Raw genomic sequence first — 15,594 nt, 5'->3', positions numbered from 1 at the left:
AGTGTGATCATGTATGTAAAGCATTCAATACAGAGCCTGGCACACATTAAGCCCCGAATAAATGCTATTTATTGAATTGATTTAACTCCCTCCTTGGTGCTCGGGAGTCCCTCCAACTGGGCTCTGCCATCAGAGTCCTCTCTCATAGCCCTTCATTTGATATCATGTCCTTTTCCTCTTTCCGGTGCTGCGTGGGGTAAGCAGTCTCATCTGAGGGTAGAGAAAGCTAGAGACCCATAAGGACAGTTGTGACCAGTCAGCACTGGGAGAATGGGAGGTGGGAGGGGGACCTCTCAGAAGAAGAGGAAGAGGCTGGAGGGTCATCCTTTAGCTGCAGCCAGAGGCCTCTAGAGGCAGAGCCCCCCTTGGTGGGCTGGGTAAAGGAGGGTGAAGGAGAAAATGTGGGGCAGCATGAACGGGGCCTCAAATAATGTGACAAATATTTTGATGGAAGCAGACACATTTCCGTTTATGCAAGCTAAACACTTAACTGCACTTGAGGAAGAGGGTGGCCTCATGCAACCTGATGGGGAGAAGAGGCAGGGGGCTGCTGAGGAGGCCAGGGTGGTGGAGGAGCTGAGGGGCTGGGTGAAACCAGTCTCCCCTTTTGGAGGCTGGAAAAGGGAGCTACCACCCAGGGACTGCTTGTATTGGTCAGAATGAAGACATGAAGTGGGATGGATGCCCACTTTCTTAGGGCCCTCATTTCTCCCTTGTCTAAAAGCAGGGACAACCGGAGTGATCAGAGGAAAATGGAGGACACCCCCCCCCCCCAGGAAAAAAGCAGCCTTGTCTGGCCTGGAGCTCGGTGAGGAAGGGGCAGAGGCAAGATGGCATGCCTAGAAGATCCCGCCCCTCCTGGAGGAAGACGGGGTCAGGGAACAGCCAGGATCCAGAAAAGGGGAGGGGTAGCGGCTGTTAGTTACTCGGGATCTCACCGGGCACCCCGACAGGCACATGACCCCCAGGTCTCCTGAATGGGTGGTCTGGGAGGGCTGAATGCAGAATGGCCCCCTCCCCATCTTCCTTTTGCCTTCTACGCTTCTTCCCTCTCAGCGTCTTCCTTGTCCCTTTTTGCTCCCCACTCTATACGCCCCTCAATTGCTCTTTGTCCCCAGCAGGCTGGGGAACCGTCCACCCCGGCCTCCACCCCCTGCGTGCGGTGGCCCCTAGAGCCTTCCTCTCGATTTTCTTGATTTTCTTTAAAACCAACACTCGAGGCCTCTCCTCTCCGTCTCCCTCGGCGCTCTCTAGCTCTCCCTGTGGCCCTCTCTTCCATTCGGTCTTTGGCCCCTACTCTCCCCTTCCCTGTAGGAAACTCTACAGTTTCTCAGACTCTAGCATCCTCCCCATTTCCGAATCTCAGTCTCTAGCTCCCTGAGCCTCCCAGCTCCTCTCCCGGCTCCGGCCTTCTTCCCGCGGCCCCGCCCCCCTCGGTGGGCAGAGCCCTACCACCAGCGGCCCAATTAGGTGCCGGCCCCTCCCACAGCCCCACCCCTCGCGGGCGCCGAGCCGCGCGAAGCTGGTGGGGCGGGGCGGGGCGGAGGGGGCGGTGGCTCGGGAGCTAGGAGGCGGGAGGAGCCGGGCAGGACGCGGCAGCAGCGGCTCTCAGTCCGGCCGCGCAGCGGGAGGGAGGCGCGAGGCAGGAGCCGGCGGCTGGGCTCGGCGGCGCATCCAGCGCAGCGCGGCGCTCCGGGCCCGGCCCCATGCCCGCAGCCCCGCCGGACCGCCCTTGAGCGCGGGCGCCCTGCCCGCGCCCCCCGCCCGCCGGCACCATTGCCCCGACGGCGCGGCCGGGCGGCCCGGCGCTCCCCAGGCTCCGCGCCGGCCGGAAAACGCTGCTGGCGGCCGCTGCGGGCGTGGTGATGCTGCTGGTGCTGGTGGTGCTCATCCCCGTGCTGGTGAGCTCGGGCGGCCCGGACGGCCACTATGAGATGCTGGGCACCTGCCGCATGGTATGCGACCCCTACCCCGCGCGGGGCCCCGGCGCCGGCGCGCGGCCCGACGGCGGCGACGCCCTGAGCGAGCAGAGCGGCGCGCCCCCGCCTTCCACGCTGGTGCAGGGCCCCCAGGGGAAGCCGGGCCGCACAGGCAAGCCGGGCCCCCCCGGGCCCCCTGGGGACCCAGGTCCTCCGGGTCCTGTGGGGCCACCAGGGGAGAAGGGTGAGCCGGGCAAGACCGGCCCTCCCGGGTTGCCGGGTGCAGGAGGCAGTGGCGCCATCAGCACGGCCACCTACACCACGGTGCCACGCGTGGCCTTTTACGCTGGCCTCAAGAACCCTCACGAGGGTTACGAGGTGCTCAAGTTCGACGACGTGGTCACCAACCTAGGCAACAACTACGATGCGACCAGCGGCAAGTTTACGTGCAACATTCCCGGCACCTACTTTTTCACCTACCACGTCCTCATGCGCGGCGGCGACGGCACCAGTATGTGGGCGGACCTCTGCAAGAACGGCCAGGTGGGCCCGGCGGGGGCATGGGGCTGGCCTGGGGGCAGGGCACCCAGGGAGCCCGGGACGTATGGGTACCAGCGGGCACAGGTGGAGACCCTACAGCGGCCCGGCTTAGGCATCACATGCGGGAATGGTGGACCGGTTGGCACTAACTCCTCGGCTCCTGGGCACTGGCTGCAAGGCAGACGCTGCTGGGCACCCGCGCGCAGCATGGAAATGCGGGAGATAAAACCAAATAACGAGGGCGCAGCTCTCCCAGGGGCGCGGACTGGTGCTTGGGGGCTTGGCCCTTGGGATGCGCTATCTGGGAGCTGGGACTGTGGTTGATACCAGCGGGCGATTAGGGGAGGGCAAAGATGGGCTCTGAGGAAAGGCAGCCTCTGGCGCCCGCGGGCGTCCAGGCGCACCGCTAGGCGCGCAAGCCGAGAAAGCAAGACGTTTTGGTCACAGAGGCAAAGGGAGCCAGGGGCGCAAAGCCTTAGCTGCAATACAGCCTCTGACCCTGAGAAGGGACCCCTGGGCCAATCGACACCCTTGCAAAACCCGGGGACATCCCAGTGGCTGCCCGCTGCATTAGAGGGGCAGGCATAAGAAAGCAGCCTGGGGGGAAAAGTTTTTCCTCCTGAGGCGGGGCAAAGAGGTGGAAACTCCCCCTCCCTGGATCATGCAGCTGCAGCTCCTGACTCCAGGAGTGTCTGGGGATCCTCTTCGTCCCCTATCCCCATCTCAGAGACTCAAGCCTGCACTCAGATCGGGGAACTGGGGAGGTAGTGCATGGCGCTCTCAGAAACTGCTGCCTCCCCCGCCTCCAGGACCAACCTCGACCTAACCCTGCCCCAGGGTGACAATTTTGCCCAGCTGCCTTCCCTTTTGATACACCCTCCCTTTCCAGAGCTCCTAGACCACGGTGGCCTAGGGCACTCCCCGCTCTTGGGGATGGGGTGGGGTGGGAGGGTGAGGCAGAGCATTCCTGTGGAAGAAGGAGACTGGCAAAGGTCTGGAGTAAAGCTAGGAGGTGGGAGTTGGGAAGGAATCTCCCACGCCTGGGACCCAAGACCCTATTGGAACCCTTCCCACTGCAGTATTACCCTGAGGCAGAGCCTGGCTTGGGGGTTGGGGAAAGGACAGGCATGGGAGTCAGCACAACGATTACAAGGCACCTGTAAGTCTACCCCCTCTTCTTTTTCTCCTGCCTGCCTCTTTGCCTACTCTCTCGTCCCTGGCTCTCTCCTGTGTCCGCCAGTCCTATCTGCCTCTCTGGGGTTTCTGGCTCTTTCCCTGGGCTTCACACCCCTCTTTATTCCTTGAGTGTCTCTCTCCCACTTGTGTCTGTCAGGCTTCCTGCATCTCTCCTCTTTGTCCTTGGTTCCTGACCCAATGGGAGGCCTCAGTGTCCAGTGAGGGCTCACTCAGCAGACAGCCCCATGATTCCCCTTATTAATCACCTATAAGGGATGCAGCAATGTCACCTTCATCAATGGAATGTCTTCCTTTCCCAAAGAAAGTTTGGGCTGGCCCCGAGCTGAGGTTTCAGGGGACTGAGGGCCCATTTTGCCTGGAGAGGGAGCTGGTCACCAGACCCCCAGTGGGCCCTAGACCTTGCGCGACCTGGGAAGGTTGCAGCAGGGCCCTAGAGATGAGGCAAGAGGTTGCCCTGCAGGTGATGTGTCCTTGGACAGGGGCCCTTGCTTTAGTCACTGGGAGGTGAAACTGTCTCAAAGGCTCTCCTTTCCCTGTCAGTAGGGGCAAGGCATTCGCAGAGCCTTACAAGGAGGTGCTCATGGGAGATGGGACCCCAGGCTAGTAGGAAAAAGCAGGTGGCTTTTTCCTACTAGTTTTTAACGGTTTCACAGACCCAGCATTTTAACAGTTACTCAAACCATCCCCTCCACACACAAGAAAGAGGGTCTACACCCCCTTTCCCCTACATCCTTTGTGACTTGTCTTTCCAGATAGCTCAAGAGACTCATTCAATCTCTCGAGTCATCCCCCATATTCATTTTGAACCCTACTGGGTGCCAGGTTCAGAGCTAGGTAGCCAGGGGGCAGCTCCACCTGCCCTCTGGGACCTCGCGGTCTGTGCAGGGAGCATAGTGGCAACCACACGACAACACACCCCAGCAATTAGTGTGTTAAAGGAGGACTAGGAGCCCAGCTGGCGACTCCTGTCCCCAAACGTGTTAGCTGGAGGGAATAATTCAGTGGGCCCTGCCCCAACTCAGACCAACCTGGTCAAGGGAGAAGACGGCAAACCTGGGGCAGTCCCCAAGATAAGGAGACATGTCTAGAGAGAAAATAAGAAGATCAAGTGTAGGAAAAGTCCGCCTTAGAGGTAGAAGAGGACATTCAAGTGAGCAGAGAAAGAAGCACGGCCCTAGGCAATGGATGGGAACAGAACAGAGGGGCTTCTGCCTCAATTGACTTCAAGACCAGAGGCAATGCTGGGCTCTGTGCTTTTCCTTTCTGGCTCCCCGCCTGCAGAAAAGCTTCCAGAATTTCCTCAAGGAAGCTGAGCTGAAATTGTTCCCTGGCAAGACAGGGGGAGGGGACACTACCTTCCTGCCTGGTACAAGGCCCCCTGCCTCCCTCATCCTTGCCACCAGTCCCTCTCCCTAAGGGAAGCCTGAGTCACCACTGCACAGCCTGATAGCACCAAGCCCTGGTCATTAGGACATGGGATTTGAGGAGCCCCAGGAAGGGGCTCTAAGTTGGGGGTTACCTGAGTGAGGTAAGCTCCCCGCAGCTGCCTCAAGGGTCCCCGGTTCAGATGGGTCAGGGAAGATAGGAAACTAATAAACTGGGCTGGGAGAGTGGACTGTGTGGGAATGGGCCAGGGCCCATGGCCAGGGTGCAAACCGTCCAGGGCAGGGGCTTTGGGAAGATGTGTGTATTACAAATGGGGAAGGGCTCAGACAGAGCCTGGGGGGCGTAGTGTAGCAGTTGAAGACTCCCGTGGAAAGGCCTCACTGGAGCCCAACAGTGGGAGAGGGGCTCCTGCTGTCCTTTTCTAGCCTTGAATACCTTTCACGGTGCAGACCTCTGTGCCTAGCACAGTAGGGACCCTGTCAGTGCGTGGCAGCACATGTCTCCAGCAAGCCCGGTGGGCTGCCTGTGGGAGCCCTTCCTGCACCTCTGACACCGCAGCATGACCCGGGGGCAGGGGCATGCTTTCTGGGTTCTCCCCCTCCTCCTGCCAGGGCCCTGGTCAGACTACTGCCTCAGTTTCCCTTCGGGAAGCACTCACAGAGGTGATTCTACAGCACCCCCTCGTGACAAGTCCCAGACTTGCTTTCCTGCTTCCATAGCAACCTCCAGTCCCCAAATTTCCCCTTGGCCCCCAGGAGGAGTTGGATGCCTCCACCGTTTCCAGTCGCAGGCAGAGAATCAGGACCCCTGGGTTCTGTTCCTGGATCCCCCACCGTCTAAGGATGGAGGGGCATAAATTCTCCCTGCCTCCATGGATAATTAGGATAATCACAGCAACAATCATGGTGATGAATAAATAATAAACATAAGCGTAACTGTTCTGATGCCTGTCACATCACCAGGAGAACCCCGATGACAGATGACTCTATTCTGATGGATTTGGCTATTAAGAAGCACATTGTTTTAATGAGTTAAGGCTAAATTAATCTGGGTAATAAAAATAATTGTTATTAGTAGTAATTTATTAGCAAAGATAATGAAATGCATGTGTAATAATAAATACTATGAGGATTAGGGCCCAGGGAACAATACAGAAGTTGGCTGCTTGCTTTGAGCACTTGCCTAGTAGCACAAAAGCCCCATCAAGATTAAAATTTTTTTCTTCACCACCAAAGGCTTTTATAAAGGTTGCAGTGGTGAGGCGGGATCTTCTTATCCATTTTCTAAACAGAAAAACTGAACTTCTAGACAGACAGCGCCTTCCCCTTGTTTGATTTTCTCTCCCTTTGGCTGAATTGCGAGCTTTCCTAGCTGAGTGCCCCCCAAACAGTGCCTTCCCTGAGAGGAGGGAAGGGGCTGGAAGGATCTGGACTTTAAATGGCAGACCGCATGCAAATGCATGGAGTCCTCCTGTTGCGGACATATTGCTGAGTCAGCAACTGTGGCCCAGCGGACCTGGCAATTCTGCCGCCCGCCCAGGAAGGAGATGGGGCCCTTCCCCTTATTTGCCTGTGGCCAGGCCAGACTCTCAGCCCTTGGGGGAGAGCTGCCTTCACGGTAGGGGCAGGGTGGAGAGGGGCTGTTGAGGAGCCGGGCTGAGGGAACCCCTCAACACAAGCCTGCACCTTGGAGATGGCCCCTCTCTTCCCGTTCTCCACCCAGGATATCCTGGAGAGGCCCCAGATCCTATGGCTCAGGCCTTGGGTTGCCTCAGTTGTGGAAGAGGCATGCCTTGAGGGAATTTGCTCACCGCCACCGCCCACCCTCGATATCTTATGATTATAGTTAGAGCCCCCAAGAGTGACAGCAGGCTTCACACCCAAAGGCTGGGGCTCTCTTGTTCACTGTCCTGCCTGTCCCTCCCTCCCCCACCAAAACAAGGACATCAAGGATATCAGATCAGACTGAGGGTCACAGAAAGATGTAAAACCTGGATGTCTCTTCTTCCCACCTACTTCCTTTCTACCACCCTGGGGTGAGAGATAAGAGGAGCCAGAAGTCCTCTGTCGGTGGAGTGGTGGTGGTGGTAATAGTCTAGGGCTATGTAGCAATAGCTCTTTGGAGACCAGGATGCAGGCTCAAACTGAGCCTTGGGAGGGGAAGTAATTACCAGGACTTCCCTCTCACTGCTCCACTGTGAAAGACTCCAGAATGAACTACGGACAAGAGTTGAAAGATTGGGTTCTGGTGCTAGGGTGGTTGCTTAGTAGCAGCCTAGCGTTTGTCTAGCCACCTGGCCTTTGGGGCCAAGGAGCACCCTTGTGTCCATCCACTGATGCAAGCACAGGTGGGTATGGCTGAAAAGTAAGGCATTATTGCTACAGTTAAAGCAGAGAGGAAGGAATGATAAGGAGAGAAGGGGTGACGGTCCTCCATCAGCTAGTATTCCAGAGAATTCCTCTTTGCAAGGAGGGTGGTCCAGGCTGGGACATCCTGGAGGCATTGTTGAGGGCCTCAGCAGGCCAAAGGGAAAGACCTAGAGGCATTAAGGAGGCCAACTCCACCTCGATTCCTAATTCAGATCCAGATGACACCAGCCCTAGAAATCCTGGGCTCCTCTCGATAGAACCCGGTACCAAAACACGCAGTTAGCATTAGGGGGGCGAAGCCGGTTGAGAGCTGAAGGCGGGACTTTGAGGGCCTCCAAGATCCGCTGCCCCCACCCTCCCGTGGCTGCCGTACCTCTGACAGTGCCCCTCCCTCCCCGACCCTACTTCTCTCCCTCCTCCCCCCTACCCTCTCACACACGCCACCCCTAACCGCCCCCCCGCAGGTGCGGGCCAGCGCCATAGCCCAGGACGCAGACCAGAACTACGACTACGCCAGCAACAGCGTGATCCTGCACCTGGACGCGGGCGACGAGGTCTTCATCAAGCTGGACGGAGGCAAAGCGCACGGCGGCAACAGCAACAAATACAGCACATTCTCGGGCTTCATCATCTACTCCGACTGAGCTCCCCGCGCCCCTCTCGGTCCCGTGTCCGTCCGCCCACACCCCTGCCCGGGACTCCCCTCCCGGCTGGCTGAGGACCACCCAACCCCTCTCTGCCCAGCCCCGGCTGCCGGCCCATCCCGGCTATGACGCCCCCCGGCCCGCCCTCACCACCGCCCCGGCCGAAGGCTAGGCTCTCCTGCGGGCTCGCCGCAGAGCCGGGTCCAGAGCGCGCCCCGTCCCGGTCCGCCGGAGGCGGTGTCTACAGCCCTCGCCCCGGCTCGCGCTGTACATTTGTACTATAGGACTCTTTATGGCCCACCCTGCTCGCCAGCCGGCCCCAGAGTGGGGACAGGTCTCGGCGGGGACCCTTCCCGTGCTCGGATGAGCTGCCCTCCGGGGTGGTGCCTCCTGGGAGAGGGGTGGGTTGGGGCCGGATTGCGTCCCAGCACCTGCTAAAGCCCCAGCCCGGCTGCGCCCCGTCTGACCAAAGCTCTAATAAAAACACTTCCACCCCGCTGGCTTTGCGTCTGTGCCCTGGAGAGGAGTTGCAGGAGGGGACCACAAACCCTGCCCTCTTGCAGAAAGGAAAGGGGTCTGATGGAAGTTTCCCATGGATCTGGGGGCAGCCAGGTGCTAGAATCTGAGCTGCTCCAGCCTGGGTAGCAGAAATGGGAAGCAGCCCAGTTCCATCATCACCTTCCATGGCAGAAAAGTTCCATTTGTTTGTCCTTGAAAGCGCCATCAGCAAGGTCTCAACTGGGACACCCCGGTTCTCAGTCCGGTACCACTGTCTGTGATCTTGGGCAAGTCCCTCCTCTTTCAGTTCTGGGTTAGTGACAGCAATGACAGGAACACACTTTGCACCAAAAACTGGTTGACTTTGGCCCAGGCGCTTCACCTCTGGGCCTCAGTTTTCTCATAAAATTTAAATGACAAGACTCACCTTGTGTGACTGAGGAGGATTCAAGAGGTATCATGTCTGTGTCCAATAAATGCAGCTTTTATTATTTCTACGTCACTGAAAGCTCGCACAGCACTTCCAGTAATGGCGTCTCACTCAACCATCCCGAGAGCCCTGAGAGGCTGGGTGAGTAGATTTTGTTCTTCTTCCAGGGAGGTCAAATATCTTGCTTCATGTGACATAGTCACTAAGTTCTGTGACTACACTTGAATCCCAGAAGCCCGGCTCCAGACAACACACCGAGTTCTCCTTGTCTTGCCCCAGCCGACTTCCCCTCCTATAACTGGGACCCACAACAGTTGGCATTAGGACATTGCTAAATAATAATAACTGATACTCAGGGACACCTGGGGGACATAGTCGGTTAAGCACCGGACTCTTGGTTTCAGCTCAGGTCATGATCTCGGGGTCCTGGGATCGAGCCCCACATTGAGCCCTGGGCACGGAGGCTACTTGGGATTCTCTTCTCCCCCTCCCCTTGCTTCTCCCTCCCCCACTCTGGCTCATGCGTGCTCTCTCACTCAAATAAATGAATAACTGTTTAAAAAAAAAAAAAGAAGAGCTAAGATTTAGAGAGTACCCAGTCCATGTCAGGTACCACATGAGAACCTTATGGATACTATCTCATAGATATGTAGGTGGGGGGGGTGGACTGGCAGGAAATGCTCCCATGTCCAATGACATGGGCACTGTTATCTTACCCATTTCAGATCGGGAAACTGACAGAGGTTAATAACTTGCCAGGGTCACAGAGCTAGGAAAAGGCCAATGTCAGTATTTGAACCAAAGGCCTTGCTCTTCGTCGGGATGCCATACTTCATAAAGGTTTGGGATACTTAAAGCAGAATTGGAGAAGAATGGCTTTGAGGCAGCTCTGTCCCTGCTGGGCCCAGCCCTTCCACTCCCACCCCCGCCCTACAGAAGCTTGGTGTACTTACAGGCATCTGTGCTGGGCAGCAATCCTGGGGTGAGCCTCTTGGAGAGTCCCAAGGCTCTATATTGAGGAAAAGTCCCATCTGGCCTCCCCTCCCCCAGCCGGCTCAGCTGGAGAGACAGGAAGGAGGGGTGGCCTTTTTCCCAGTGAGGCCCCATGTATGGACCCTTGTCATGGCTGGCAGTCTTGAATGACTTTCTTTATTCTGCCTTCTCTCCCCTACTTCCCCCTACTGCCAGCTGTGGCCATTTAATAAAATTAGCTTAATGCTTGTTCCTTCCCTGTGGGGTCTGGAGATTGAAATCCGCGGGTCCCCACAAACCCAATAAAACCCCTGGCAGGTCTGGCTGGAATGAGAGTCTCCTCGGGAAAAGTGATTAGATTAGAAGGCGCTTCCCCCTGCCCCCAGTGCCACCCACAGCCCCCTGTGATTCTTTAATGGCCACATTGGCCTGGAATCACACAGCCACATGCCTGGGAGGGCTCCCCACCCCTCCCCAGAGACAACAAGGACTGGTCTGGGACCTCTGCTACAGTAAAAAGCGTGTTAATCATTTCTGTAGGGAGTGCCTGGCTGGCTTGTTTGCTTTGATTTCTGGTGACCAGAAGATCCTCATGTCATTTTGAGAGATGGGCCTCATATCTCCATTTTGCAGATGAGAAAATCACAGTCCGATGAAAATCTGTGACTTGCCCATGGTCATGCAGCAAGTGTGTGGCATAACAAGGACTGGACGGAAGCCAAGTGCTTCTTTTCCTTTGCAGGGCACCTGGAATACCCAAAGTCACTCAGGCAACATCTCAACCACAGGGGAACCATTAGGAAAGTGTCTCCCCCATCAGACAGGGCATCCCCAAGGGCAAAGTCTGTTTTGTTTTGTTTCCTCTCAGACTTGAGATACCCGAGGACAAGGACTGTGTCTTCACCGTCAGAAATGAGAAGCTTCCTGAAGGCAAGATCTCTGTGTCCTCCATCAGACTGGGGGTCCTTAAAGACAGTGTTTTTGAACAAGTAGAGGGTAAGGTGTGTATCTTCACTAAGACCAGGATTGGGGGGGGGGGGTTTCTAGATGCAGAGATTGTGGCTTTCCTCTCAGTGGCTCTGAGGGTAGATACTGCTTTTCCTATTAAACGAGGGCATTCTAAATCAGCCCCTGGGACTGGGGGTTCCCTGAAGGACAAACTCTGTCTCTTTATCTAGCTAGGGGGGTCTCTGAGAGCAGGAGCTGTGTCTCCCCTCAGACTGGGGGCTCCCTGAAAGCAGGGCCTGTGTCTCTCCCCCTTCTCAGTCAAGGGCTTTCTGGCACAAGATCATTCCAGGAGGGCAGGGCTGGCTAGGTGGTAGAAAGGAGGCTGCCCAGGCAGAATGGCGGTCCCACTCTGGAGGAAGGAAGAAAGCTCCCCAGACTGCCTCCCCTTTAGAAAGATGTGTGATTAATTAATGAATAATGTCCCTGCCAGGGGGTGCGAGGATGGAGGTGGGCCTGGAGCTCACCCACACAAGGAACGGTAGGCCATCCTGTGCCCAGCGAGCTGCTAGCCCTAGGGGCTGGGGCTGCCCTGCTTTCTGGGGTCATGGGCACCAGAGGGGACAGCAGGAGCCCACCGCTGGGGACCGTCCTAATTGGATGACTTTGCAGGACGGCAAGGCAGGTGCGCTCAGCTCGCCGCATCAGCTTGCTACAAACACATCTGCCATGGCGAGGTCTGGGGGTTAATTGCCTCCCGCCTCACTCCTGGTAACCGATATTCCATTTACTGCTCGGAGGGGGAGCTGCCCGGAGAATCAATCCCGGACAAGCATCCAGGAGACAGGGGAGCTACGGAGGCATGGGAGCTGTTTCCCCGGAGGATCTCTGAACGCCAGAGGAGGAGGCAGGAGGCAAGGGCCCACAGAAGACAGCCGATTGCTCCAGGCTCCCGGGGCCTCACCTGCGTTCTCGCGACCCTCACAGGACCCCAAGGGCCAGCAGAAAATCCCAGGGGTCCAAAGGCCGCACTACCCCAGCTAGCCGTGCTGTTTCCCCTGCCCTGGTTCCTTCAGCATTTATTTATCTGAGTGCCCCCATAAGCTGTAGCAGGTTAGATGCTGTTAATAAGATTATTTTCACAAGCAATGAAGGTATATTTGAAAAGCGGAACTGGAGGTGTGAGCTCCCCGCTCCCTTCCAAGTAACAAACCTTAAAATCCTACAAATGAGGTGATAATAAAGTGGAAGTGAAGAGTCTGCACATGTGGGGAACTGGGAGGGGGAGCAGGGTTCCTGAGAGGTGGCAGCTGGGGGCTGGAGGGGAAAAGGGGGGAACTACCTGCTTTCAACGTGCTCCCCATTTGTCCCATCCACTGAGAATTAAAACCACCGAATGGGTGACTCCTTATTCCACAGCCGGGAAAATGGAGACCCCGAGAGGGAGCAAGGATTGCTCAGGTTGGTTCAGAGACAGCAGAAAACAGTAGACATGGAGCAAGTGGAGACAGAAGAAGTGGGTTCAAGTCCTGGCCAGGCTCGGTGTTTCTGGAAAAGACATGTGACCTCTGTGAGCCCCGGTTTCCTCATCTATATAACGGGGCCAGTCAAAATATCTACTTGAAGGATCGTTGTGAGATAGTGCCTTAAGAACCTGTTTTCCTAAGTTATAAAGCAAAATGCAAATGCATTACTAGCATGACCACCCAAGTCCCCTGAGCCCTGTGATTTAAACATCTTTTGGTGGCACTTCAATGCTTGGGATGGTGATGATGATCATAGAAGATGAAGGTGTTCGCCCACCCCGGTAACCCCAAAGCGAATGTGGGGCCCTAGGGAAAGGGTCTGCTGGGGGTACCCAAGATGTGGAGCTAAGTGTTGAGAAAAGGCGTGCTGAGTTATCCTGTGTCCCACATGGACTTTCCCCCACCTCCCCCAACCCCCACCTTCTGTTCTATGGCCTCCGTTTGGGGATGAGAACACAGGGATATCTCGAGGCCGTGGTCCGCCTGTCTCTACTTGCTCTGCTTGTTCCAACATTACTGAACATCTTCAGTGGGTCAGGTCCTTGTTTGTGTGGATTCCAAGAGACACCCAAGAAACCCTCTGCCCAGTCCCGCTTCCCTTCCTTCTCTTCCACACCTGTTCGTTCCAACAGCACACCCCAGTAAACTTCCCACCCCATGATCCCTGCCCTCAGAGTCTGCTCCCCAGAGGACCCAACCTGTGACACCTGCCCCCGATCCATCCATTTTCTAATCCCTCCTGCCAGTTTCACTGAGGACCCATTATGTGTCAGGCCTGAAGCTAATTACCAATGGGTGATCACATCTCCTACCTCCCACCAATTTCTACTGTAAAATCCACAAAATTCTCTGCATCTGGGCCTCTCCTCTCCCCACATTGCCTCCATGGGAGAGCGGTTCCCCCCTTCCAAGGCCCAGCCTGCCCCTGTGTTCTGCATCCAAGCCCCCACTCCCCCATCAGGATGACCAAATCTGTCCTTGTATGCCCAAGAATGTCCTGGTTTTCAAACCGGAAGTCCCATATTCTGGTAAACCCCTCAGTCCCAGCTAGGCTAATAGGAGTGGTTGATAACTGTATCTCCCACCTTTTGGGGACTTCTAACTGATCCTCACAGCTCTTCTTACTCTTCAGCAGCTCCCTCAGTATCTAGCCCTTCCGTCATCATTTACGCGGCTCCTTAAAAATCCTCCCTTGACTGCACATCTCCCTCCAGCCTCTGCCTCCTTCCTCTGCTCCCCTGGATAGCCAGATGCCTTAAAAGAGTAGTTACTCCTTTCTCACCTCCCTCTCTGGCTGCTGCCCTTCTCTGAAACTGCTCCTGCCAAGGCCACCTATGAGGACCTTCTTGTTGATAAAACGAGGGGACACTTTTCAATCCTCATTGCGCTTGACTTCCGTGCTAGGCCAGACCTTAAACGAGGTCTCGGACTTGGTTAAAGGACCTTTTAAAATCGCTCTATATCTGAAGCAGCGACTGCCACGTCTGCGTGCAAAGGACGGGCAGTGAGAAGGGTGCGGTTGAAAGGAGTGCCCCCCGCCCCCGGCCTCCTCTGAGCACCTAGGGTGGGGGGTCTTGCCTGTTGCAGAGCGTAAGATATCCACACACCTCACAGGAGCAGAGAGCCTGTCGCCTTTCACAGCATATTGGCCATATCAGTTCAGAAACACCTGCCACCATAGAGGGCAAAAATTCTTCACCTAACCCTCACATCTGGTTCTAGGCCTCAAAATTTGGATTAGGCCCAAGCCAGGCTAATCTCCCTTTATCAACATCTGTAGCATAGGACCCAGGGGTTTTCCATTTTTATTCCCTAAGGTGGGCCTGGGCATGCCCTACCAAGTCTTCTCAGCATCACGGACTCTGTTGACTCTCTTGCCTGCAAAACCCCTTTCCCTTGACTTCTGAGATCCAAAGAACAGCTCCTTTTGCTCCAACTTGCATGCCACTTCCCCCCAACCCCCTCTATTGTTCTCGTTATAGTCCATATATCACATCGTTTTTAGTACTTGCTTAATTGTCTATTTTCTCCCATAGACTGGCAAGCTCCATGAAGGTAGGAGGTGGCGTTTATCACTCTCCACTCTATCTTCTGGGCCCACCAATAAATACTTATTGGAAGAATGAACACAAGAACAGCTATGACCATTTTACCAAATGTCTGCAGTGTGCTATACTTGCATTATTTTTAATCTTTGCAACAAGCTAAGTGTCCCCTTCCCATTGCCCACAGCCAGGACAGCCTCTGCCCTCTGCCTCACCTCACCTTCTCCAGCTCATTATCCAAACCAGAAATGGACCAAGGTAAGACCTGACAAGGACACAAGAGGAACTTGTTCCCTTGGTGGCTCCTGGGGACCCCAAGCCCTTAACTACACCCTGAACCTCTGTTAAAATGCATGCATACCCCTGGGGTGCCTGGGTGGCTCAGTGGGTTAAACCTCTGCCTTGGGCTTAGGTCATGATCTCAGGATCCTGGGATCCAGCCCCACATTGGGCTCTCTGCTCAGCAGGGAGCCTGCTTCCCCCACCCCCCACCTGCCTCTCTGCCTACTTGTGATCTCTCTCTGTCAAATAAATAAATAAAATCTTTTTTAAAAACGCCTACCCCTGTGAGAGGGGAGGGGACCCCTAAACTGGAATCTGTTCTTTAACAGTTGTATTTCTCTTGGGTAGTGCAGATGGCAAGAATACCCTGGTATTCTTGTAGCTTTACAGTGACAGCACCTTTCCGTTGTTTTCTTTTTATTCTCCCCCAAAACAACAAAGCTAATCCATTGTGTATAGGGCAAGGGAGGTCCAGGTAGGTGAATGAAGAGTCTGGGTCAAATCAACCGGGTATTAAACAGTGACTCCACTCTCTCGAGGGAATTTTGCCTCCTACCCTCTCACATACCTCAGACCTGCTCATTGTCCCAGGGTGGGGACAGATCAGGCGAATGAAACTGGCAAGCTCCTGGCAGCCACCACCTGTTTCATCCTGATCAGATTCATACAAAGCTATCCCCTTCCAAATGCTGGGGGTTTGGAGGACTTTCACATACGTGCTGTGTTAGGTGAGAAGGAAGGGCAGGGTATTCACCCCATTTTATGGATGAGTAAACTGACACTTCCGAGGTCTCGGCACTAATTGTGGCTGAAACCAAGCTCCCTGATTTCAATGCAGGGC

At 55.7% G+C, this 15,594-nt stretch overlaps 1 protein-coding gene across 1 annotated transcript; it reads left to right on the top strand.

Annotated features, from left to right (window-relative positions):
* The first annotated feature begins 1,759 nt into the window (after positions 1-1,759).
* Positions 1,760-8,556, top strand: C1QL1 (complement C1q like 1). The gene is made up of 2 exons (XM_082708348.1): positions 1,760-2,462; positions 7,876-8,556. Exons 1-2 carry the CDS (start codon positions 1,866-1,868, stop codon positions 8,053-8,055), a joined length of 777 nt encoding a protein of 258 aa, XP_082564474.1. The 5' UTR covers positions 1,760-1,865; the 3' UTR covers positions 8,056-8,556.
* Positions 8,557-15,594: the final 7,038 nt, after the last annotated feature.

Source organism: Mustela nivalis (genome assembly GCF_964662115.1).
Source record: "Mustela nivalis genome assembly, chromosome: 17".
In the NCBI taxonomy this organism is placed as follows: domain Eukaryota; kingdom Metazoa; phylum Chordata; class Mammalia; order Carnivora; family Mustelidae; genus Mustela; species Mustela nivalis.
Note: the sequence above shows the minus strand (reverse complement) of the source record. Positions and strands in the feature narration are given on the sequence as shown.

Coding starts and splice junctions, on each gene's coding strand:
- C1QL1 (XM_082708348.1), top strand. CDS start 1,866: ATGCTGCTGGTGCTGGTGGTGCTCATCCCCGTGCTGGTGAGCTCGGGC. Junction 2,463..7,875: donor ACCTCTGCAAGAACGGCCAG/GTGGGCCCGGCG, acceptor GCCCCCCCGCAG/GTGCGGGCCAGCGCCATAGC.